Source organism: Narcine bancroftii, chromosome 1 (assembly GCF_036971445.1).
Source record: "Narcine bancroftii isolate sNarBan1 chromosome 1, sNarBan1.hap1, whole genome shotgun sequence".
In the NCBI taxonomy this organism is placed as follows: domain Eukaryota; kingdom Metazoa; phylum Chordata; class Chondrichthyes; order Torpediniformes; family Narcinidae; genus Narcine; species Narcine bancroftii.
The window spans coordinates 62,708,126-62,732,044 of NC_091469.1; the positions used below are offsets into that span (position 1 = coordinate 62,708,126).

Below are 23,919 nucleotides of genomic sequence, written 5' to 3' on the forward strand. Positions count from 1 at the left end.
CACTAACACTCTGTCTCTGAGGGGTCTCTCCTTTGCTTCTCTTTCTTGTCTTGGTAGTGGCACTGAACCAGTGGTGCTTTTCTCTGAACCTGTACAGGGCCAGTAAAGGGAAAAGGATTTCCTGGCCATGACAATAAATGGAATCTTAATCTTGATTGTCAAATAAACCACATTAAGATCATTTGAGTAATATTTGACGATTGGTGCATCATTCGAGAAAGGGTCGAAACATTAGAAGGTACCCAAAACCCAGTCATAAAGGTGACGGTGAACAGGTTTTTGTGTGTCCAAGTTAATTAAGTAAGTACCACAGCCAATGACAGGTTCTAGGGCAGCATGTGTTTTGCCACCTCTGTGCTTCAGTCAAGTTGGTTATTAACAGTGTTACAGGTTTAATTCAAACATCATGTTTAACAAGGAGTAAACAGTTTGAAATGATAATTGAAGAACCTTTTTCAAATGCACTCTCTTAATAACATTATTATCCTTCAAGGGAGGGGGTAGATTTCTCAGCTTAGTTGTTTCTAGCTGAACCATGAATTAATTTGAAAAGTTTATATCCTTCCCTGAATATGCACTGAGGATGATCTATCACATGTAGTGATACAAAAAAGTCTGCATGCACTGTGGACTGTAGTAAAAACACAGAAATGCTGGAGGAACTCAGCAGGTGTCGCAGCTTCTATAGGAGGTAAAGATGTAGATAAAACCAACGTTTTTGGCATGAGCCCTTCTTCAAGTTATGAGCAAAAAGCAGGCCATAGGCTGTGAAGAGGCTTAGTCAAGGTAGCTGTGGGAATTAAGGGTGAGTTTGTTGACAGTGACTGTTAAGAGCATATCTCAAGAGATGGAGATCGAGAAAGGGAAGAGTGTTGCTAGAAATGGACCATGAATTTGAGGTCGGGTGGAAGTTGGCAGCAAAATACATAAAGGGACAAGCTCATCATGGGTGCATGAGGCAACACAAACATTGTCATCACTGAAGCGGAGCAAGAGTTGAGGGGCCTTGCTTGTATAGTCTTGTAGCATTGGATTACTCCACAAAGCCAATAAAAAGACAGACGTAGCTGGGACCCATGTTGGTAACCTTGACTACCCCTTTGACTTGGAGAAAGTGGTATGAGTCAAAGGAGAAGTTATTGAAGTTCTGCCAGCCCTAGGAGGGTGGTGGTGGAGGGGGACAGGTTGGGTCTGTTGTCAAAAAAGAAACAAAAGGCTCTGAGGCCTTTGACATGGGGGATGGAGGTGTATAGTAATTTGATGTCCATGGTGAAATTAGATTAGTTCAGTTCAGGGAACTGGAAGTTGTTGAAGTGATAGAGGACCTGTGAAGTATCATGGAAGGAAGTGGGGAGGGACTGGACTGGGGGGGAAAAAACGGAGTCGAGGAAAGTGGATACCAGTTTGGTGGAATTTTTTTCAGGACCACATGGAAACGATGGGTCTACCAGGACAAATAGCTTTGTGGATATTGGGTCGGAGGTAGAACTAGGCAGAGCAGGGTGGAAAACAATAAGGTTGGAGGCCGTGGAAGTGAGGTGACCAGAAGTGTTGAGTTCAGAGATAGTATGTGAAATGGTGATTTGTCACGTTTTGGTGGGGTCCTGTTGAATAAGTGTCTGATAGTAGATGTCTGGCTTTGGCTAGAACTTGCTTAACCTAAGAGCCACACACAATAAATTTCAACCTGATCCCATTCAGTTATCTCCAGTGAGTAGGCCACAGTGTTAGATGGTTGAATAAGATGCGCAAAATCTGAGCTGAAATATTGCTTTTACATCTTTACCTCCTATGATGTGCTGCATATCCTGTTGAGTTTCTCCAGCAATTTTGTGGATTTGCTTCAATAACAAGTGGCTGCAGACATTTCTGTTTCGATATTTTTAGAGCATTGTCATTATTGGGAGAGATTGTCAGGCAGAGAGAAGAAGTGAGATGAAAACCATTTTGCAGCATCCCACCAACTCAGGTAAATCTCTGGCCCATGGCTATTCATCGTGGCGAAGGAGCATTCAGAGTGCCACTGGAAACATTTATCATCATTCACACAAAATTCATAAAGCATCTCTGGAAGGAGTGGACCACATTCCCCATCAGTACAGCAGGAGCCACAGAACTGGAGTCATCCTCACACCTAAGGGATGCCTGAGAAGAAGAGGAACTAGAAACATTTTCATGGTTCCTCTTTCTGTATTCCCCTTGGAATTAAGCATAGCATTTTTTTTTTCAAAGCCTCCTTTCCAGATGGAATCGGGTTTTTTTCAGCGTTGACTAATGCCAGAGTGTCCAATTATCAGAAGCGACCTGTGTGTTCCTTGTAGGCTTCAATGCTCACTTCCGTGATCAGACAGGATGCAGTTGTCAAGGGCCATCCAGACACTGTACAATGACAGCAGGACAGCTTTGGACTTCACACACTCATGGACTGAACACATGAATAAGTAACTGCAGGTGTGTTGTGTATCACCTGACACATGCAGCAACTAAAAATCCAAGCTCATGCTGTGAATGTGCAGATGCATATTGAGCATGTCACCATTTAAAATTTACAACTGCAACAGTCAGAGGACTTCTGCAGCAGGATGCCAACAAGCTTTTACCAGAATGCTTGGCATTGGGCCGATCTGCAGTATGACCCACTTAACAGGACCAAGCAGGCCATGTAAACTTGCTTCTAAATGGAAAGTTGTAACCACCTAGCAGTCTGCAGGAGATGGAACAAAGACATCAATGTCTTATTCTTGGTCACCCACTTTTCCATGTCCCTCTCCCTCTGGTTCTGATTTTTGTTTTGCTTCTCTTTTTCTCTTCACCTGATCGCTATTTAATAATAAAAGTTGGTGGATATATTTATTGCTGAGATGGAGAGTAGATTTAAAACTCTGTGGTTGGGCTGATCTGAATCTGAAAACATGTCAAATGCATTGTCAATTAAGTTTTTTTTTAATAGAACCATTAACTAGTAATTCTTACAGTAAGTTTGACATTGTAAAACTATTCCAACTGCTTCACAGGAAGTTATCAATTTAGCATTGACACTGTTACATTAGGATATCAAGTCATTTAAATTGCGCAGAGGTCCCATAAATCGTAGCACAAAGAGCAACAGAAATCCACACTAGAACTGGTCAAAAGGTTGAATCTCTGAAGTAGGCTTTGAGAAGTAAATCGCCCCTTGCGTGCAGGTGGTTGATAGAATCATGCGGAGATTAGGGATGTGTGAGGAGAATGAAATGAGGATCAATATTAGTGCAGTCAATTATTGTTAAAGGGTGGTTCATGATTCAGCACAGACTGTGCACTGAAGAGTCTCATTCCATGTTATTATCTCTCTAGGACTTGCCATCTTCTCAACTGGAACAAGTGTTTAAAATTGTGGCTGCTGTATGCCCTGTCTTACAAATTGCAATGCTTAGGACCAGAAATAAACATAAGTGAACCAAATATAATAATGCTGTAGTGAAAAAAACAGATGGTAACAGCCATCAGAAGCAAATACATTTTGGCAACGATAGAAAAAGAGAAAAGTGCTAAAAGGAAAGGCAAAAGGAAAACTAATCATGTGCTTTTAGAATAATTATTATTCTATTGTTGAATCTAAGAATTTTGTAAAACTATGATGAGGGTTTAATATCCCAGTTTACCTCCTCAACTTCCTATCAATCATTCGATCAATCACTTCAGATCAACTCTCTTATTGGCCTTCTTCTAAGAGAAATATGACTTCCTTATCTACTGTGTAATTCTTCATAATGTTATGCACCCTGTAAACTTCTCTATTCCAAAACAAGTCCATGGCTTCTCCTTTGGACCCCTCACATCTTTTCTGTAATGTGATGAACAGAACTCCAAGTAATCTTGTGACTGTATCCTAACTCGAATGCACTGATCTTGTGTTGCATGGCCTGAGAAAGACAAGTACCCTCTTGTCCACCTTAACCACTTCAACTGGTCCTATACTTTAAGGGACATGTACTCTCATATCCATCTGTCTTTTATTCTTCTCAGTAACATTCTTTTGCCTTGTTTTAAAAGTATTATAAAACCATACAATTATACAGATGGGAACAGACCTATCGGCCAAACCGTCCAAGTTCCTATCTGAGTGAGTCCCATTTCCCTGTGTTTGGACCGAGCCATCTAAACAATTGCTATCAATGTACTGTCTACTCTTTGCAGATGATGCCGCTTTAGTTGCCCATTCAGAGCCAGCTCTTCAGCGCTTGACGTCCTGTTTTGCGGAAACTGCCAAAATGTTTGGCCTGGAAGTCAGCCTGAAGAAAACTGAGGTCCTCCATCAGCCAGCTCCCCACCATGACTACCAGCCCCCCCCCCACATCTCCATCGGGCACACAAAACTCAAAACGGTCAACCAGTTTACCTATCTCGGCTGCACCATTTCATCGGATGCAAGGATCGACAACGAGATAGACAACAGACTCGCCAAGGCAAATAGCGCCTTTGCAAGACTACACAAAAGAGTCTGGAAAAACAACCAACTGAAAAGCCTCACAAAGATTAGCGTATACAGAGCCGTTGTCATACCCACACTCCTGTTCAGCTCCGAATCATGGGTCCTTTACCGGCATCACCTACGGCTCCTAGAACACTTCCACCAGCGTTATCTCCGCTCCATCTTCAACATTCATTGCAGTGACTTCATCTCCAACATCGAAGTACTCGAGATGGCAGAGGCCAACAGCAATGAATCCACGCTGCTGAAGATCAAACTGCGCTGGGTAGGTCACGTCTCCAGAATGGAGGACCATCGCCTTCCCAAGATCGTGCTATATGGCGAGCTCTCCACTGGCCACCGATACAAAGGTGCACCAAAGAAGAGGTACAAGGACTGCCTAAAGAAAGCTCTTGGAGCCTGCCACATTGACCATCGCCAGTGGGCTGATATCACCTCAAACTGAGCATCTTGGCGCCTCACAGTTCGGCGGGAAGCAACCACCTTTGAAGAAGACCGCAGAGCCCACCTCTCTGTCAAAAGGCAAAGGAGGAAAAACCTAACACCCAAACCCAACAAACCAATTTTCCCTTGCAACCACTGCAACCGTGTCTGCCTGTCCCGCATCAGACTTGTCAGCCACAAACGAGCCTGCAGCTGACGTGGACATTACCCCTCCATAAATCTTTGTCCACGAAGCCAAGCCAAAGAGAAGAGATCTATAGTAACACTACAAATTCTTCTCCTTAAAGGGATAGGCACAAAATTACTAGGAAGCAAAAACACAAGTTTTAACCTTTACATTCCAGCCCCAAATTAATATAATAGACATTAATGACTAATACATAATAATTACTATTACAGATACAAAAGTAAATGTGTTAAGTATAAGATTAAAAATCAATACTTGCTGCTTCTTGTAAAAGACAGATTTTAGTCAATTTAAGTAACCAGTCTTGGTTTTAATCTACACTTGGCGAACGAAACCTTGTCCGGAATTGTATCCACGATTCTCCCCAGCAACCAAGGATTTCTTGGTGCAGAATCATCCACGATAATTACAATGTCTCCCCGTAGAAAATTGCATTTAGCTTTAGACCATTTTTCTCTTTCATGTAATAATAAAAGATATTCTTTAATCCATCTTTTACAAAATAAATCTGCCATTTTTTGTTGTCCAAGTTTAGCATTTGCACATCTTCAATTAACACATTTTGATATAATTCTTTTGGTTAATGTTGAAGCACCAAGTATCCAATATTTCTGTCACAATTCTGACAACACGTGATTACAACCACCATGCCGAACATTCAAATCAGAAATATGAAATTGCTTAGCTAATATAGATGGATGTTTCGCTTCTTCTGGCATTATTGCAGTTTCCTCCTACTCTCAATACATCATTTACCAGAATAGGATTCAGCTTGTAAACACGATTTGCTTTTGTAACATTCAGATTCTTCTTCAATTTTGATATCTCATTATCAAATGCCTTTTTCTGACAAAAACTATCATCTCCAATTCAGCATTCACCAATTCATCAACTGTTAGGTACAGCTCTTTTGAGATTTTAGATTCTCTTTCTTGATGCAATGTAAAAACATAATTTATAATCTCAGAATGCATACTACTGCCTTTTTCAAACTAAACCATGAAGAATGATGGTGACACATTGCGTTAGTTCAACTTATCTAAAAATGTTTTGTTGCTGATTTTCATTTGTACTCAGAATCTGATGCCTGTCATGTCAGTATCCTACAGTAGTCAGCCAGCAATGATGGATTCCATTTGCCTGGATACAGATTTACATACAGTTGGGTTTCTGTAAAGGTCCCCCATCACAACTTGGTCACAACCTCTTCTCGTTGCTACCTTCAGGAAGAAGGTACAGAAGCCTGAAAACCGGAACCTCAAGGTTCAAGAACAGTCTCTTTCCAATGGCATTCAGGCTCTTGAACCTCCTCTTGTAATAACAATAATAATAATATTATCTGACGCCACAAAAAGTTCTGCAGTATTGTAATACTCTTTATCTTGCACTACGGTGACTAAATATTTATTGTCTATCTTTTGTATTTATTACCTCAATTTAATTTAATGCATACTGTTGTAGTTTTTGTTAAGAAATGCCTGTTTGTCTGCAGCAAGTAAGAATTTAGGTGCGTGTGTAATGTATATGACAATTACTCAGGTCTATGTGACTTTGGAACTCTTGTATTTCTGGGAAGGGATTTCCACGATTTGCAGTTTTAGTCTTTTATTTTTTACGCAATTATCAATTACAGGAAATTGTTGTCTAATCTGAAGGAAGATAAAGAAAAGTAGTGTGTCATCCGTGAAAAGATTAATATGCATCTATTGTTTTGTTGTCAAGACTTTACAGGTTTGACATTCATTTCGCAAACCTTTTTGATGAGTACCATGAATTAAAGTAATGTTGGTATCACACTCACCTCACTGCAGAGGTCTCCCAGCATATCCCACCTGTACTCCATGTTAAAATTGAGGTTCTTGACTTACGGGTCTCTAAAGGGGAGATGGTCTCAACCATCAAACACTGATGAACTTTTGAAGTCTGGGTGCTTGATCATTGCTAGATTTTTTTTTTAAAACACCCAAAGAAGGTACTGGGTTTGTACACTGTTCTGATTAAAACAGAAGCCTTCAAAGAAGCATGCTGTGCAAGTCACAGGACATTTAAGTTTGGCAGCACTTTACTTTCTTTAAGAGTGTGGAATGCAAGCCAATCGGCACACATTTCATGAGGTAAGGATGATGTCACCATTTGTGCCAAATTAAGCAGTACAAGAACAGTGTTCTCTGTCCCTGTACCTTTCTGCTCACCAATCTGTGTGCCCAAGAGGAGCTTCTGATGTCCATTCCTTCCATTTCAGAAAAGGCGACGGCGGATTGACCGAAGCATGATAGGGGAACCAACAAACTTTGTGCACACGGCCCACGTAGGATCAGGAGACGTCTTTAATAGTGGAATGAACTCTGTGAGTACAAACATTTTTTGTTCTAGACTAGATTGGTCAGTTTTTCCTCCTCGATAAAACAATATTTTATTTTACTGACTCTTGGGATTTCAATTTGTCACTTCCTTCCTCTCTCACGTATTTCAATCGTGAAAGTATAGATTCATGCTGGGCCTTTTTGGTCATTGTGGTAAATTGCCCACAGAACGTTTAGGAGCCAAGGGACTGGAATTCCAGCAGATACCCAAGAAAGGATTGTAATAAAGTGATGAGTGATCTTTGCTAGTTTTCTGCTCACTTGCCTGGGGTAAGAAAAACAATAGTCATGCCTAACATGATCATGACCTATGATGTAAGTCACTGCAGAATCGGGGTCAAAGCTGGAGATTCCCTTGCATTGTCTTACTTGCTGCACTCTTGATAATATATTTATTAACCAAGTTGCCATATAATTTGAAATTCTGCTGTGTGACATTAGCAACAAGCATCTCTATTGGAGGCATTATGCTATTTAATTTACTCAGTAAGATGAGTGGGCCAAGGAAGTTCATGCAAGTCTTCAAATGTTGTGTCAAATGTACCTCGTTACATGTATCTCATTGAGAGATTCAACCCACTTGTAGTATTGCAGACAAATTCAACCTAGAAAGTGACCTCTACCAGCCCAAACAACGAAAGTCCATCCTTCATCGAAAATAGAAATTTGCAGCACAGTACAGGCCCTTCAGCCCACAGTGTTGTGTTGGTCTAATAACCTACTCTTAACAACTGCGTAGAATTTCCTTACTGCATAACACTCCTTTTTTTTCAATTCCATATGCCTAATAGTCAGTTAAAAGATTCCATTGTATCTGCCTCTACCACCAAAACTGGCAGCGCATTCCGTGCATCTACCATGCCCTGTGTGAAAAACTTACCTATTACATCTCCTAGTTCTCAAACCTATAGAGCAATAATTCTTACTCTATGTGCTTGTTTGGTTTAAAATCCCTAACTTGCCTTTTCCTTCACCCTTCTTCCTACTCACATAGTTTCCTTTTATTCCTGGTTTGTATGTCAGCTCCTCCTTTGGTTTATATAGTTTGTGGCATATTATTTATAATTTTACTCAACAGTGATGTGTTGGCAAGGAATATAGATGAAGCAAACCCAACAGACTTCATTGTCTTTGGAGACCAAGAGAGGCATTAGCTGGATTCAAGCTCAGGTTCAGGAGATGAAAGGCTGGTGTTGACCACCTTTGAATATGGATATTGTTCTTCCCTCCAAAATACACTGCCCTTCGAATTATTTTGGCTATGGGAAAACATCAATAAAATGAAGATATTGGTTCCTTCCTCTGATGTCTGATCATTTAAATAAGTTACAAGCTTTTACAATCATGATTCGCAAAATGATTGAAATTAATACTCAAGTGGCCCAGTGAGTGCTCTGATTCCTCAGAGCATTTTTCGTCCTAGAGGCTGATGACAAACAAGGACAAACTCCACTCTATTTCATGCCAAGCAACAGCCTGATGAACCTGCTATCCATCTTCCCAGCATTATCATATCCTTCCTTTACCTGCAGGACCAGATCTCCAGCTGAGATCTGATCTTTTTTTTCCAGTCAAGTTCTGATTAATGAAGCCTGTATGCCTCCTTAACCCTACTGCATTGCCATCTGCATGGATCTTTGGAGATACTCCTAGATCCCTCTGTTTCTTTATACTCCCAAAGGCCCTATTATATTGTGTGTCCTAACTTCATTATTTGCTCCCAAAATGTATCCCCTCACATTTGTCTGGATTAAAATCCATCTGCAATTTTTAGCCAATTTCATCAAAACATCCAATGTGTCTCTGAAGCCAAAGACTATTTTCCACACTGTCATCAGTGCCAATCCTCAAATCTAGGTTATCTGTGAACTTACTGATCAAGCCTCTCCTGACAGTATCTCAATCATTCACATCAATTACAACCCACAAGCATCCCAGCACTGATTGTGGGAAAAGTCTAATCATCCAGTCACAAAGCAATCTCCCATCATCTGCCTCTGACTCCTATTGTCATGGCTATTTGCCCTGGATCCTACAACCCCTAACCTTTGGATCCAGTCACCCATGTCACTAAAGTCCATACAAATTGCAAAAACTTCCCTACCCTCAACAATACATTTTGTTACTCCTCAAGCAATTCAGTCACTGCCTTACTAAGTGATCACTTGTTCTTTTACTCAAACTTTTTTTTTCCAACATCTTCTCTACCACTGATGTTAGGCTCACAGGTTTGTATTTATCAGGCTCTTCCCTTGCTGCCTTTCCTGAAAAGGACCACCACATTTGCAGTCTACCAGTCATTTGGTACTTCATAAGGGCCAGAGAAGACTTAAAAATATCAGCCAAGGTACCAGCCATCTCTTCCCTTTCATCCCACAGCAGTGGGCAAACTTCATTTATAAGTTTATTAGAACCAACCAGTTGTTTTGAAAACTGTCATGTTTGTTTCTGATCACAGCAAATTGTGAGTTAGGGTTCATGCAACAATTCTTGTCAGCTACAATTGAAAAGCCTAGAATGTGACTCAACAGGCAGAATCACAGCCAGAGCTACGAATGATATTGGCTGACATCTCTACTGGTAATTGTAAAAGGATGTAAGTCAGTGTTGTATGCAGCAGTATCCATTTGATTCCAGTCACCCATAAGGGTTCTCAACAATTCTACCAACTATGTTCCAAACAAGAATTAATACTAACAGATGGCAATGTAGAATGATTGACTGAAGAAGAAGAATACAACATGAAAGGGAGTCATTTGGCCCACTGTCTTTCAAAACCCAGTGCAGTTATCCCACTTCACTGGTGGTGTGAATCTTTCAGAGACCAACATGGTCCCGATGCATGTCTCATTCCCTTTTGAAAGCTGTCCTATCAGATATTCTAGTGAAAAGAATAGATTATCTTAGAATCTTACCAAATAAAGTTCCCTCATATTGTGTTTGCTTCTTTTGTCAATCACTGTTAAAAAAAATTATTGATTTTTCATATATTTTATATTTTTTCCTAAAATCTCCTGATTTTATGGAATGGTTAATGCTTCAAGAAACACGGTTTAAAAGTGAAGGAAAAGTGAGAAATAAAGGAAATTTATTAATTTTATTAAAAGGTCATCAAGTTCTATAAATATGTGCAAAATCGATGTGTAATTATTGAAGATCAATTATCCCAGTTCAGGATGTAGTTATCGGAGTTCTTCAACCCAGTGTTCTGGACCTAACCATCTTCAGCTGCTTTATCAGTGGGCTTCCATCCCACTGATCAGAAGTGGAGATGTTAACTAACTGTGCAAAGTTCAATTCCATTTACAAATCTTCAGTGATTGATATCTTCTTTTTCTTTGGCTTGGCTTCGCGGACGAAGATTTATGGAGGGGGTAAAAGTCCACGTCAGCTGCAGGCTCGTTTGTGGCTGACAAGTCCAATGCGGGACAGGCAGACATGGTTGCAGCGGCTGCAGGGGAAAATTGGTTGGTTTGGGTTGGGTGTTGGGTTTTTCCTCCTTTGCCTTTTGTCAGTGAGGTGGGCTCTGCGGTCTTCTTCAAAGGAGGTTGCTGCCCGCCAAACTGTGAGGCGCCAAGATGCACGGTTTGAGGCGATATCAGCCCACTGGCGGTGGTCAATGTGGCAGGCACCAAGAGATTTCTTTAGGCAGTCCTTGTACCTTTTCTTTGGTGCACCTCTGTCACGGTGGCCAGTGGAGAGCTCGCCATATAACACGATCTTGGGAAGGCGATAGTCCTCCATTCTGGAGACGTGACCCATCCAGCGCAGCTGGATCTTCAGCAGCGTGGACTCGATGCTGTCGACCTCTGCCATCTCGAGTACTTCGACGTTAGGGATGAAAGCGCTCCAATGGATGTTGAGGATGGAGCGGAGACAACGCTGGTGGAAGCGTTCTAGGAGCCGTAGGTGATGCCGGTAGAGGACCCATGATTCGGAGCCGAACAGGAGTGTGGGTATGACAACGGCTCTGTATACGCTTATCGATTGATATAATCCATGCCTAAATTACATGCCACTTATCAGCCCAGACAACATTGGTAATGGCAAGTAATAACGGTGACAATTTTTGTGAAGGTAATTGGGCTGGATGTAAGTTTACTGGACAGGTAGAGGCATGATGGAAGTTTTGAGAAGACACTTGGAAAAACATCCCACCTAGCCAAAGTCATTCTCCCTCTTATTCTTTGCCTTTCCAGGGATTTTGCCTTTGGTTCCTCTCTTCTGATTCTGGTCATGCTGGAAGCCCAGAGGAACTACAATGAAGGCTCCAGTACTTAATGCAAATTTCACCTCAGGGTTCAGAGAAATTTTTTCCATAAATTCCAGTGATTAACTTGACAACTGTTGAACATATTCTCCCAAATTAATCTCCAACAAATGAACCAATAATTGAAAATCCCTTCACATGTGTCTTCAGAGCTGTATTCTTGTGCTTGGTTTACACTAATTGTTAACTGAGGAGCTATTAGTTGGGCTTTGTATGAGGATTGATGTTCACCTCTGCATCTGAGTATTAGGCACAGAGAACTGCATGCTCGTATATCATGAACAGGGACACCACAAAAATTGCCACACAGATGAATTTTTAGATATTTTATTTTCTTCCACAGCCTGTTATAATGCTTATTCCACATTCTTTTTTTCATTTTTTAGTGTGATATTTGAAGATACTTTTCCAGCAATAGGTGTAAATAGGATTAAATAACCTCTCGACTAAAGATCAGATATGATACTACTTATTGTCATGTATTAATAAAACAGAAATAAAATATTACACAAAATGTCTTTAGTCTGCCATAAAGCAGACAAAAATTTGTCATTAGTAATGCCTGACACCCCTCACAGTCAGAGAAAGAGAAGCAAAGAGAGTGCCTTCAGAGACTGAGACTCCAGAGCTCCCATAGTCTTGGCAGACACACAAGACTCTAGTTCAGTTCAAACCATCAGCAACCCAAGCCCAGATCCAAACCTCCGACATGATAAGGAAGCCTCCAGAGCCCAGGACCCTTTGCGAGCCTTTCTTGTCATCAGCACCCTCTCAGCCCCCCCAGTTCCGATAGCTGATTCTTATAAGCCTGTCTCCAGCAGCCTGTAGCCTGGTGTGAAGGCTCCAGTACTTAATGCAAATTTCACCTCAAGTCATCAACAGCTTGCAGTCTGTGTCCTTCACCTGCAGAGTCCCTTGCTGGTCCACCACCATGGTCATCGTCTGCTTCTCCTTCTCAACAAGGCATGTTCTTCCCATTACTGGTGACTTGTGCCAGTCTGCTGATGCCTTGGAGTGTACAACTCCTCATGTGCACAGGCGCCGCCATCCGCCATCTTGGGCCCACTCCCCCCCCCCCACCCCATCGCAGGATTTTAAATAAAACACAGTTGGACAGTGCTTTACATAAAGGTAAACAAATTTACAAAGTCAGAAAAGACTGATTATTCCCTTAGGTTTTCTTTAATAAGAAGATTTAATATCAAGATTAAAACTTGTTCAGATTATCATTGTAGCTTTTTTTTTAATTTAAATTCACTGCAGGTTTATGATTTATTTTGCTCTGAGCAAGAACCCAAGCAGTGTAATATCCTCAGGATGTCTCATGCGAATAGATTTAGGACAAACTTATGCAACTACATTAGACTAAACCAGTTTGCCTTATCTTAAATATAAAATTATTACATTCAGGTGCAGAATGAGCAATTATAAAAACCCCATAAAATCTTATTACCACGAGAAACTAATATCCATCCGACTGTATGTGTGTTGGATCCAGTGATAACCCAAGGATAAATATTGAATTTTGAGTACATAAGATTTCATGTTTTTTTTTTCCTTTTATTTTTTAAATTTAGATATACAGCACGGTAACAGGCCTTCCAGCCCTCAAGCCCAAATAACCTACAACATGTCTCTTTTATGTGACAGGAGCACTAGCGGTTTAAGTCTACTTTTGTGTCTTGTATGTCTTTCTGAATCATTCATTCCTACTGTAGGTGGTGTGTGAATTTGAAAACTGAGCTTCTGCTCAATCCCTTTGGGAATCTTAAACAGCAATCATACATGTTATGCGCAGAAGGTTAGATAGGTATGCATTGAGGACAAGAATTTAATCTTTAAATCTTTCCTTGGATGTGAGGCACCATTAATACATATCTGTTCACACATCTCTGGTTGTACAGCTTATAACATCATCTTGGATGAATTGGAATCCACTCTTTAGCATTTTAAAAAATAAAGCACGGCTTAGCTACATTACTCACTTGTAATGTGGTGATTCATCTTTTTTTAAATTTGGATATACAGCACGGTAACAGGCCTTCCAGCCCTCAAGCCCAAATAACCTACAACATGTGTACATTTTGAAAGGTAGGAGGAAACTGGAGTACCTGGAGGAAACCTACGCAGACATGGGAGAACGTCAAAACTCCTCACAGACAGCGCTAGATTCAAACCAGGGTCGCTGGCACTGTAATAACATTGTACTAACCTCTATGCTAACCATGACGCCCAAGATGAACAGTTGCTTACCAAGCAATACATCTACTTCCAACATCAAAGCATGTCTGGAAATAATAAAAACATGGCATTAGACCACAGCAATTACAAAGTGACAGAATTCAATTTTGAGTGTAAATTCATTCAAATAGACAAAAATGTCATAACACTCCGTGTTCAAGCTTTGAATTTGGTCCGTGATATAGTTAAAGTGCTTTAAGTATTGTCAAAATACAACTTGTGAAGATAATTTGCAGAGAAATCTTTTGTGACACAAAACAAAGATTCACATAACTGAGATTATAAAAGACAGACAGGACATCTTCTATAATTAGAAGTGGATAGGAATATTACAATATCTTTGTTTAAATCTTAACTACTTACTCTTTCAAGTCTGACCAATGAAAAGCCAGAAAGTTAATTCTTCATTTTTATCAGGAAAATAAAACATTAATCATCCTTGGGAAAAGTGAGTCAAGAATGAACACCCACAGTGTAATAGAACCTCATTCCCTGTGTACTCAAGAAATATGGTTTTGTTTTTTCTGGCTCAAGAATATATGTTGCCTGGTTTTCTCCGCTCTTTACAAGACATGCATGCAAAGCAGTGACTTCAGCTGGTTTTATTACACGTGGGCTGTGGGAAAAATAACTTGTGAGAACGTTGCCCACTCCCCATTGAAGTTATAATATCAGTCCCCCTTTGCTTTTGGATGGAAAATATATAACTTGGTGGTACATGGATATTCTGAAGTGGATTTGCCAAGATCAATCTCAACATTTAGTTTCTATTTGTGATTGATTTACAAAATTAACTATTGAATTTAAAATGTGAAGAATGGTACAAATTTGAAATGTAATTTTCTTTTTACTTAAAAGGCCATAGGTTCTTAAGGCCATTACATTTTGTTAATATCTCCCCAAGCACTTACAGTTCCAAGTTGCAAAACTTCTTCAGCAGTGTTCTTTGCCTCTTCTACAAGAGTGGATGTCTAGTCCATCATTGTATCAGAGTGAAATTAAGAGGGTGAGGGAATCCTGTCCAAACTTGCCATTGAGAAAAGGTTGAGGCCACGAATATACAGTAACATTATTTCAATAACTTAGGGACTATTATTAAATGCTGCTAAGGAGGCAGAGTGTTGTGAATGTCCAATAACCACTTAAAATAATAAATGAATGGAACTCAATTTCAAATCAAACATTAGTTCTCCTTTAGACTGTGGTTGTTACTGGGAAGTCAAGTTGTTTTGAGCAACAAAGAACAAATAAAGAAAAATTATATATATACTCTCTCTCTCCCCCCTTCTCTCTATCTGTCTCTCTCTCTCAAGTCAAGTTTATTGTCATCTGATTGCACAAGTACAACTTGACAAGACAGCGTTCTCTGGTCCTTGGTGCAAAACATGCAGATACACAAGCAGATATAATGCACATGCAGACAAGTATTTTATCTATGAAAATAATGTTTTGGACAAATGAGAGTTTCGGATGGCTATTGAGAGCAGTTCCTTTGGTTGTTCAGCATTGTCACTGCCTGTGGGAAGAAGCTGTTCCTCAGCCTGGTGGTGCTGGCTCTGATACTCCTGCATTTCTTCCCCAACAAGAGCAGCTGAAAGATGTTGTCTGCAGGGTGGAATATTCATTATTATCAAGTATCACACCGTTGTGTTTGGAAGAGTATCAAGTTCAATAGATTCACAGAGAAATGGGTCTGGATGCATGTTACAATCTCAGGTAACTTTAATGAACACACAGGAGATAAACAGGGGAGAACATCAAATGAAGGATTTTGCATGCCCTCTTCAGAAAACAATCCCAGTAGATCATGTAAATGGTAGGGAGGAGTGAGACTCCAGTGAACCTCTCTGCCACTCTTATGGTCCTGTTGCTTAACCTCCAATCCATTTCTCTGCAGCAACCGTACACATTGTAATGCAGCCATCCAGGATACTCACAAAAGAGCTCCTATTGAAGGTTGACATAATGGTGAACAGTAGCCTCTCCCTCTGCAGTCGCTGTTGCATTTTCCTGACAAGTGAGAGGATGTTGAGTGTCCATGATAGGTCACTAGTTAAGTGAACTCCAAGAAATGGTGCTCTCCACTCTGTCTACTACATAGTTGTTGAGGGTGGTCATTCCTGGTCCTCCTGAAGTCCATGATCATCGCCTTTATCGTATCCATTTTGGGCTCAGGTTGTTAATCTCGCACCATTTCATGAGACTTTCTACCTCTTCTCTGGAGTGCGATGAGGCCAACTACTGTTGTGTCATCTGCAGACTTGATGACACTGTTGGAGCTGGTTCTGGTGATGCAGTCGTGCGTCTGCAGCGTGAACAGGAGCTGTCTGAGCACACATCCCTGAGGTGCACCATGATGGTGCTCGATATAGACACAGCTATCAATTGTGGTGAGGCAGCAATCTCTCTTATCAAATAAATAATAGAAAACTGGACACCTATGTATGATAGTACAGATCTATCACCAATGTATATAGTGTATATAGTTACAATATCTAGACCGTGCTTACAGCGATTAGCTGAGAGCTAAGCCACGCCTACTGTCTGGGCCTTAAAGGGTTGTGTCCCTAGCCAGGTCGGATCATTCCGGACTGGTCGGCCACCTGTGAAGAGCTCCTATCTTTTGCTAATAAAAACCTTGGTTTGGATCAACAAGTCTTTGATTCTTTCGACGAGCTCTACACTATGCTTCTATTGCATTTTTGAAATTACTGAATAAAATTTAACAGGTATGGAAGTTTATTTATCTGATTGTGGGGATAGAAATATTCACATGGATGACTCCATAAAAGTGAAGAAAATCGGGATTAACTTCCCAGAGAAGTATTTGTTTCAGTGAGGATTACCTATTTACTGCTAGAGATTTATACTTATTTATCATGTAAACTTATAAAGATCTCTTGATTAATTATTTGGCCAATTAAATGAATGCAATTCTTTTAGCAAACATCAAATGAGAAAACCCATGGAATATTCATTATTATCAAGTATCACACCGTTGTGTTTGGAAGAGTATCAGGTTCAATAGGTTCACAGAGTGATGGGTCTGGATGCATGTTACAATCACAGGTAACTTTAATGAACACACAGGAGATAAACAGGGGAGAACATCAAATGATGATTACTATATTACTAAACAACTATATAGACATTTACATTGGACCCAGTTTGGACTCCGATACCAGTGGTCACCTTACTCTGCATGCTCACATGTATACACACTCTACAGACAGGGACTTTCACACACACCAACAGGGGTGCAGCTCTCTGCAAGCACTAATCTATTGCAGTAGAACGGCTCAGCTTAAGTGTAGTGCACACCTTACCCACGACACCTCTAGTGACAACCTAGCGTGGAATGATGTTCGGGGCTTGGTCCACGAGGCAGAGAGAGAATGTGCTGTGCACTGATTTTATATAAAGTTCTAATCTGGTCACCTAGCCAATAATGAGCCACGGTAATTTAAACGAGCCAACGGCAAGGAGTGCGGTAATGAATGGCAGGAGTCCAACCTTGATTGACAGGTGATGTAATCTCCGAATAAGTTTCAGACAGGGAGGACACCTGACCATCCGCAACCCACAATATTTCAGAAAGGCTGGGAGTCCACGTGTTTCTCCACAATCCACATATAACACACACCAGGTGACACTGTTTTTATATTCTTTTGATTAAGAGTAAGTCAAGAAGTGCTTTGATCTTCAGAGAGTAAATCAGTAACCACATAATCTGAAGAGACCAAAGAAAGACTGTGTGGAGGCATGGTTAGTGTTGCAGTTAGCGCAACGTTATTACATCACCAATGTTTGGGACCTGGGTTCGAATCCTGCGTTGTCTGTAAGGAGTTAGTACATTCTCGTCGTACCTGTGTGGGTTTTACCCAGGGGCTCTGGTTTCTTCCCATGTTAGGGTATAGGTCAATCAGGTGCATGGGCCAAAATGCCTTGTTACCGTGCTCCATGTCTAAATTTAAGACCAAAAAAATTTTTTAAATATAAATTTAACGTTTTTAAAAATTTAAAAAATATGTCAATGGTTCTCATCCTTTTTCTTTCCACTCACATACTACTTTAAGTAATCCCTATGCTATAGGTGCTCGGTAAGAGATTGCTTAAGGTGGTATGTGGGTAGAAAGATAAAGATTGAAAACCACTGTTTTAAATGTACCTAATTGACTCGCTATGTGCACGGTTTCGTAATTTTTCTCAAGCAAAATATTTCAGTAACAATTGGGTCTAGAGCAGTGATTCTCAACCTTCCCTTCCCACTCGTGTACCACCTTAAGCAATCCCTTACTAATCACAGAGCACCAGTGGCATAGGGATTACTTAAAGTGGTATGTGAGTGGAAAGGAAAATGTTGAGAACCGTATATTGAAAAGCTAAATTTAAAAGGAGATGGAGTAAAATAGAATAATCAGCTTCAAGGCACCCAATCTATCTACTGTTTTAAGAAAGCAAATTGTCTGTGTTTGGGTCTGCAGAGAAGTTAATGAAATCTTCTACGTTTGTGCCACTGAGTTTAGCTATAACTATGAGATGGGAACAAAAACAATGAGTCATTGTAAGTATCTCAGACCTACCTTGGTCTCTTGCTAAGAGTGGAATATGTGACTGTTTAACTTAACATTATTGGTGTTATCTTCTCACATTATTCAATGTTGGTCAAGTGCTGTGAAAGGTAGTTAACTTGTATCTAAATCCACTAATTCCATCCACAGGTGAACTCAATTCAGAATCAAATGCAGTCCAAGGGCGGGTATGCAGGTCCTCCCATACCAGTGAACGTTCAGATGCAGCTTGTAGACACAAAAGCTGGATAACATTTAAAATAAAACCTGTGGTAAGTACTAATGCCAAGTCTCAGAACAAGTGACAGAATGACCAAAACAAATGGATCAACTAAAAAGAACATTTTAGCTGGTGTGGGGGGGAAAATTTGAAGGATGATAATTTCCACAGGACAACTTGTGCAAACATGTCCCATAGAGACATGGTAAAGACTTTCTTGTTTCTGAACTCAGGTTCACCAAGGTACAAACTTAAGAAAATCTTTTTCTCAGAAGAATTCTTGAAAAATCTTTTTCACTCGGAGAAGTGCCTATGCACTGCTGTCACCTGATCTTGTTTTGTTCACATACTTTGATTTGTATTTGGAATTACACTCCTGGAGGTTTTGTACCAGTGGTTATTATGAAGCAATTTATGCCAATCTTTTCTTTAATCTTAATTTATAATTTATTGAAGCATTGCTTTTATTTTTTCATCCAATGTTTTCAATGCCTCTTCTAAAAGCAGATAGCATTGAAGCACATTGCTGTTTAACACATCTCAAGAATGACCATTCCTTCAGCATGAACCTAGATGTTGAACCCATGGCTCGCTATATAAACAATGTCACAAGTTCAATTTAATCTGCGTTCAAAGTGTTCCAGTGACTTTTACAGTTAGAATCATTGGATGCTGACTAGGAAATGGGTGAATCAACTGATTGTAAAACTCCTGTCTTCATAGCTGAGATTAACTAAAATAGAATAGATTTAAGGGTTGATCCTATATCTTTCCCGTTTAGTTCCCAAGTTAATTGGCCAACTAAGACATCAGAATTTATTTTTCCTCTCCTTCACCACCGGATTCCCGTTTATATATAAAAAAATTATGGAAAGGCAGACTGAGTCAATGGAATTCTTGAAGTGACCACGCCGATTCCCTGAAGACATTTGGTCTTAGTCTTTTAATCATGGAAGTAGCAGCTGAATTATTATCCAGAGAACTTGATAACTCCTTATTTAGAAAAGTGATTAAAAGTAAAAAGAAAATAAGGGAAGAAAGAAGCTTGGATAGTAAATAATGAGATGGCCTTCAAATTGATTTCACTTAAGCCCATGACTTTTCTAGACGCTTATAGTCACTCCCTCCTCCTCTGTCCTTCCCTTGGACTACATGTGTGGCAGCTGCTGGAATTTCCAATATTCAAACTTTGAGATTGTGGTCATGGTTTAGAGATTGCATTCTCAGCAACAGTTGCTTCTACTTCCCAATTCCTGCTTTAGGCTAAGCCATGCTGCCTCACTGGATCCCAAGGAGTCTTTCAGTTCCATATCCTTTGAGGTGACCCATCTCAGTTCATTCATTGCTTATGCTTTCAGTGCCTCCCATCCTAAATACTGTACAGACAAAAATCTGATAAATCGTAAGCTGATTGTTCAGAAATCCCAGTGGTTCAGCTTTTAGCTTGCCAGCTGCTAATTCCCACACTGCCTTTAAATTCTGGAGCTTTGCTTCATGTATTCCCTTGAAACTCATCTGGTATTCTTCCCCATGCTCCCTTGAAACATCTTGGGGTTTACTTGATGTTTAAAATAATTTAAAATAAAGTGAATTAATCCTGTATTGGAATAGTGTCCAATAGTCAGAAAATCTGGCAGCCCAACAGCACCAAAATCCCGATCGTGCCAGATTAAGATTTTTAAGGTGTTCCGATCGCTCAAGATCCATTGAAGTTTTCCCCAAATTCTGATGCAAGCTTTACCTTGCATTCACCGCAAGTATGCTCATGAAGTTACTTTAATGTCTCAAATTTAAAGTTCCATGTCCCATGTTTAAATGCATTGATTACTTAGCCATGCCTATTCTTGTTCCCTGCTCTGGGCCTACAACTCCCCCTACCTGCAGAAATCTGCCTCTCATGCTTTGCCTTCCACTCTTCCATTAAGAACAAACAGTAAACTAATCTCTGCTGCATCAAGCTTTTGGTCACCATTATCTCTTGACTTGTCCATTTTTGCCTGATTGTACCAATGTGCAGTATTTGGGACATGTTTCCACATCAGAGGCACTACATTAAAGAGAGTTGACATTGGCCTGACCCCATGTGGTCTGCTTGAAGAGTGAAAGCTTCACTGGATCAAGATCAAGTTTATTATTGTCATCTGACTGTACATGTACAATCAGGGACCATGATCACATAATAATTTTGTATTTATTGTGGGTGTAAAACACACACACCCGTACATATGGACACACATATATGTATACACAGACATCTAGAGAGAGAGATGTTTCAGAATGATTTACTTGGTTAAGGATACTGAAAATGATTTATATTCTAACAGTGTGCAAAATTTATTTCCAACAGATTGCTCCAAGTTCATATATTTCTTCCTCTCGTTCCCCTTTTCACTATGGTGACTGCTTCTCTGAGTTTTTCATGATGAGAAAGGCATTACAACAACCCTTCACCCGTTCCTGTGGCAATTCTCTGACTGGAGGCTCCTGTTCTGCTCTGAAGATATCGTTAATTGGATTGCTCCTGCCCGACCCCTCAGTGACTTGAATGGATTTGGCCTATGCCGAAGTCATGGACATAGCTTCTCATTTTTTTAAAATACAAATAGAATTTTAGCATTTCTTCTCGTCATGGTCGACAAGTGCCAGAGCAAACCCTTTCTGTGTATTTTCAATTATCCATCTTTCTTTAACTGCATCATTTTTTTTTATTTTTGATGCTTTTTATTTGCATTTGTTTTCAGTGTTACTTTGTAATTAAGGATGTCTAAAGGTCTGGAACCTGAAAGCACAATTACATTATCACACTCTCTTGGTAAGTCAGCATGGTAAATGACTGCATGTGATGTAGCTCAGCCAGTGGCAAAGTGTTTGTTGCAGCGGAATGATGTTACTATTGCTGGCAAGTCTCTAGCCCGCATGTCAGTTTTGCCAGATGCCTGCCTCTTTATCCCTGCCTGCATACTTTTTACATTTGTTGCGTTAATCAAACTCCTCTTGAAAATAACCGAATACATTAACTGGCATTTCTTTGTGTAATGGCCTGTGGTAAATGTGAAATTCAGCATACTCCTGTATCTTATATGAACAGGTGAAAGAAAAATGCATTTGACCATGAACAGATTACCAGTACAATTGTACCAGTGATGCAGCAAAGTGGTGGGGCTCCATGTGTCAAACTTTTGTTGCATAGCAACACTGATTAAAAGAAAAATGCCCAGATCCTGAATTCACGATCTTGACAATACTCCTTATCAATTGCTGTACAGTTTTGTTGACTTCCCTCTGCAGCTCTTCGGGTAAAAACCAGTCTTTTAAAACAGTTGGATATGGGAGGGGTGGGTGGGAGGGAGCAGGGGCCAGTGGAATGCTCTTAAAGTTGCTATAGGCAATGTTGGGAGATGTCTGAACAAACACCAGAGAAAATTCTGTTCAACAGGGTGGCTTTCACTCTTCAGTGAGAAAGCAAATACCTTGCTCAGGTTTAAAAGGGCATATTTTTCTCTCCCATTCCATTCACCTGTGATGTACTAATATTGCACTGTTTCATAATAAATGTAAATTGTGCATGGTTTAATGGTTTAAAAAACAAGGATCTGAATTAAGATTATCTTTGCAGTAGGCAAAAACATGGCTTAACTCAAGAAAGTACTCTGTGAAATGTGACTTAAGTGTTATTTTAAGTAGTTTTAGAGCTTGTATTTTAGTGCACAGTCATTGGAGCCCACAATAATTTGCTAGGTACTGAATTGCAGGAATCTATGCGATGAATATGTGAGGATTAGGGAAATGCTATTACATGGAGCAGTGCAGTACAAATTGTGACAGAATGTCTGACATCAAGATATAAAGTATTTTTGAAATATGAATGAATAGGATAATAATTAATTGAATGAATTAGCAGGACATTGTGGCTTGCTCGCCTTGGGGTTATATTGTTATGAATGATCTGAATGCATCTGGTCCTCTAAGCTCTCTGTGGTAGGTAAATGTTATATAAAGGGGTGTGTGAATTGTCATCACTTAGTTCTGCCATAGCAAGCCATTAATTGAAATATAATTTATCATTCACATGCAGGCAATACATTTGCCGACTAAGAATTGAAAGGTTGTTTTAGCCTATTTTTATAATGCATACAATTTTGTACATGTTTGTTGTTCCTGAGTAAAATTGGTTTAGTCCACAATGGCTTATAGTTTTAAAAGTGACTTCAGATTGAAATAAAAGTTGTCATTTGCTCTTGCAATTTTCTCCAACTGTTTACTGCTTTACAGTTCCTTTCAGCACAGAACATGCAGTCGGTAACAATGGCAGAAACCAATTCGCTAGCAGAATATTTGATTCCATTGTTGCAGTTTGTTCAGGAACTGAACAGTCTGAAGCTATTAATTACCAATCACAGGTAGAAAAGAACCACACATACTGGACTGATAAAATAAACAAAAGCTGATCAGCTTCAAAAATGTTTGACAGCCCAGCCTAGTCCATGTGATAGACAAAAAAGAGATAGACATGAGATTGGGTACCTTAAGATGATGACATACTCCAAATATTCTAATGTTTATGTTGCTGAGGAAAAAAAATCGATGGATTTGTAAACGATGGATGGAATTCAATACAGGGAGATGAAACTTGGCAAACAGGTTTATTCTCTTGGAGAAACACAAAAGCAGCAGATAGTGGAATTTTGGACAAACAATGAGAAGCAGGATGGACTCAGCAGGTAGAAATAGCCAATCAATGTTTCACACTAAACTGCTGAAGGAACTCAGCCTGTCTTTTCAGCATCCATAAAACAGAAAGATATATTGCCAATGTTTCAATGCCCTCCAACCAGATGGGATTAATAGCAACTTCTCTAGTTTTTGTAACCCCCCCCCCCCCCCACCTCACTTCTTCACCTCTCCCTTCCCTGTCACCTTTCACACAAACATAATAAATTCTTACCTTATCCAAATAACACCTTTTGTTGGCCTAGATTCCTCCTCCTGCCAGTATTGTCTGAATTCTGATGGAGATTTCCTGCTTCTGGCTCATTCTGCTTATTCCTTGAAGAAGGGATCAGGCCCTAAATGTCAGCAATATATCTTTGTGTTTTATGGACACTGAAAAGAGCGGCTGAGTTCCTCCAGCATTTTGGTATGTTTTTAC

At 40.0% G+C, this 23,919-nt stretch overlaps 1 protein-coding gene across 5 annotated transcripts in view; it reads left to right on the forward strand.

The window, feature by feature from the left end:
- Nucleotides 1-23,919, forward strand: part of cdc42se2 (CDC42 small effector 2) — a 193,960-nt gene that overhangs the window by 164,765 nt on the left and 5,276 nt on the right. For 4 of the 5 annotated variants that reach the window (XM_069928181.1, XM_069928197.1, XM_069928188.1 and 1 more), the window contains exons 3-5: nt 7,348-7,452; nt 18,701-18,822; nt 21,118-23,014. In XM_069928181.1, coding sequence (XP_069784282.1) covers nt 7,348-7,452; nt 18,701-18,802 — 207 coding nt within the window. In that variant the 3' untranslated portion in view covers nt 18,803-18,822; nt 21,118-23,014. Of the gene's footprint in view, nt 1-7,347; nt 7,453-18,700; nt 18,823-21,117; nt 23,015-23,919 lie in introns of those variants that run through there. The other variant, XR_011354481.1, reaches the window with a different exon arrangement.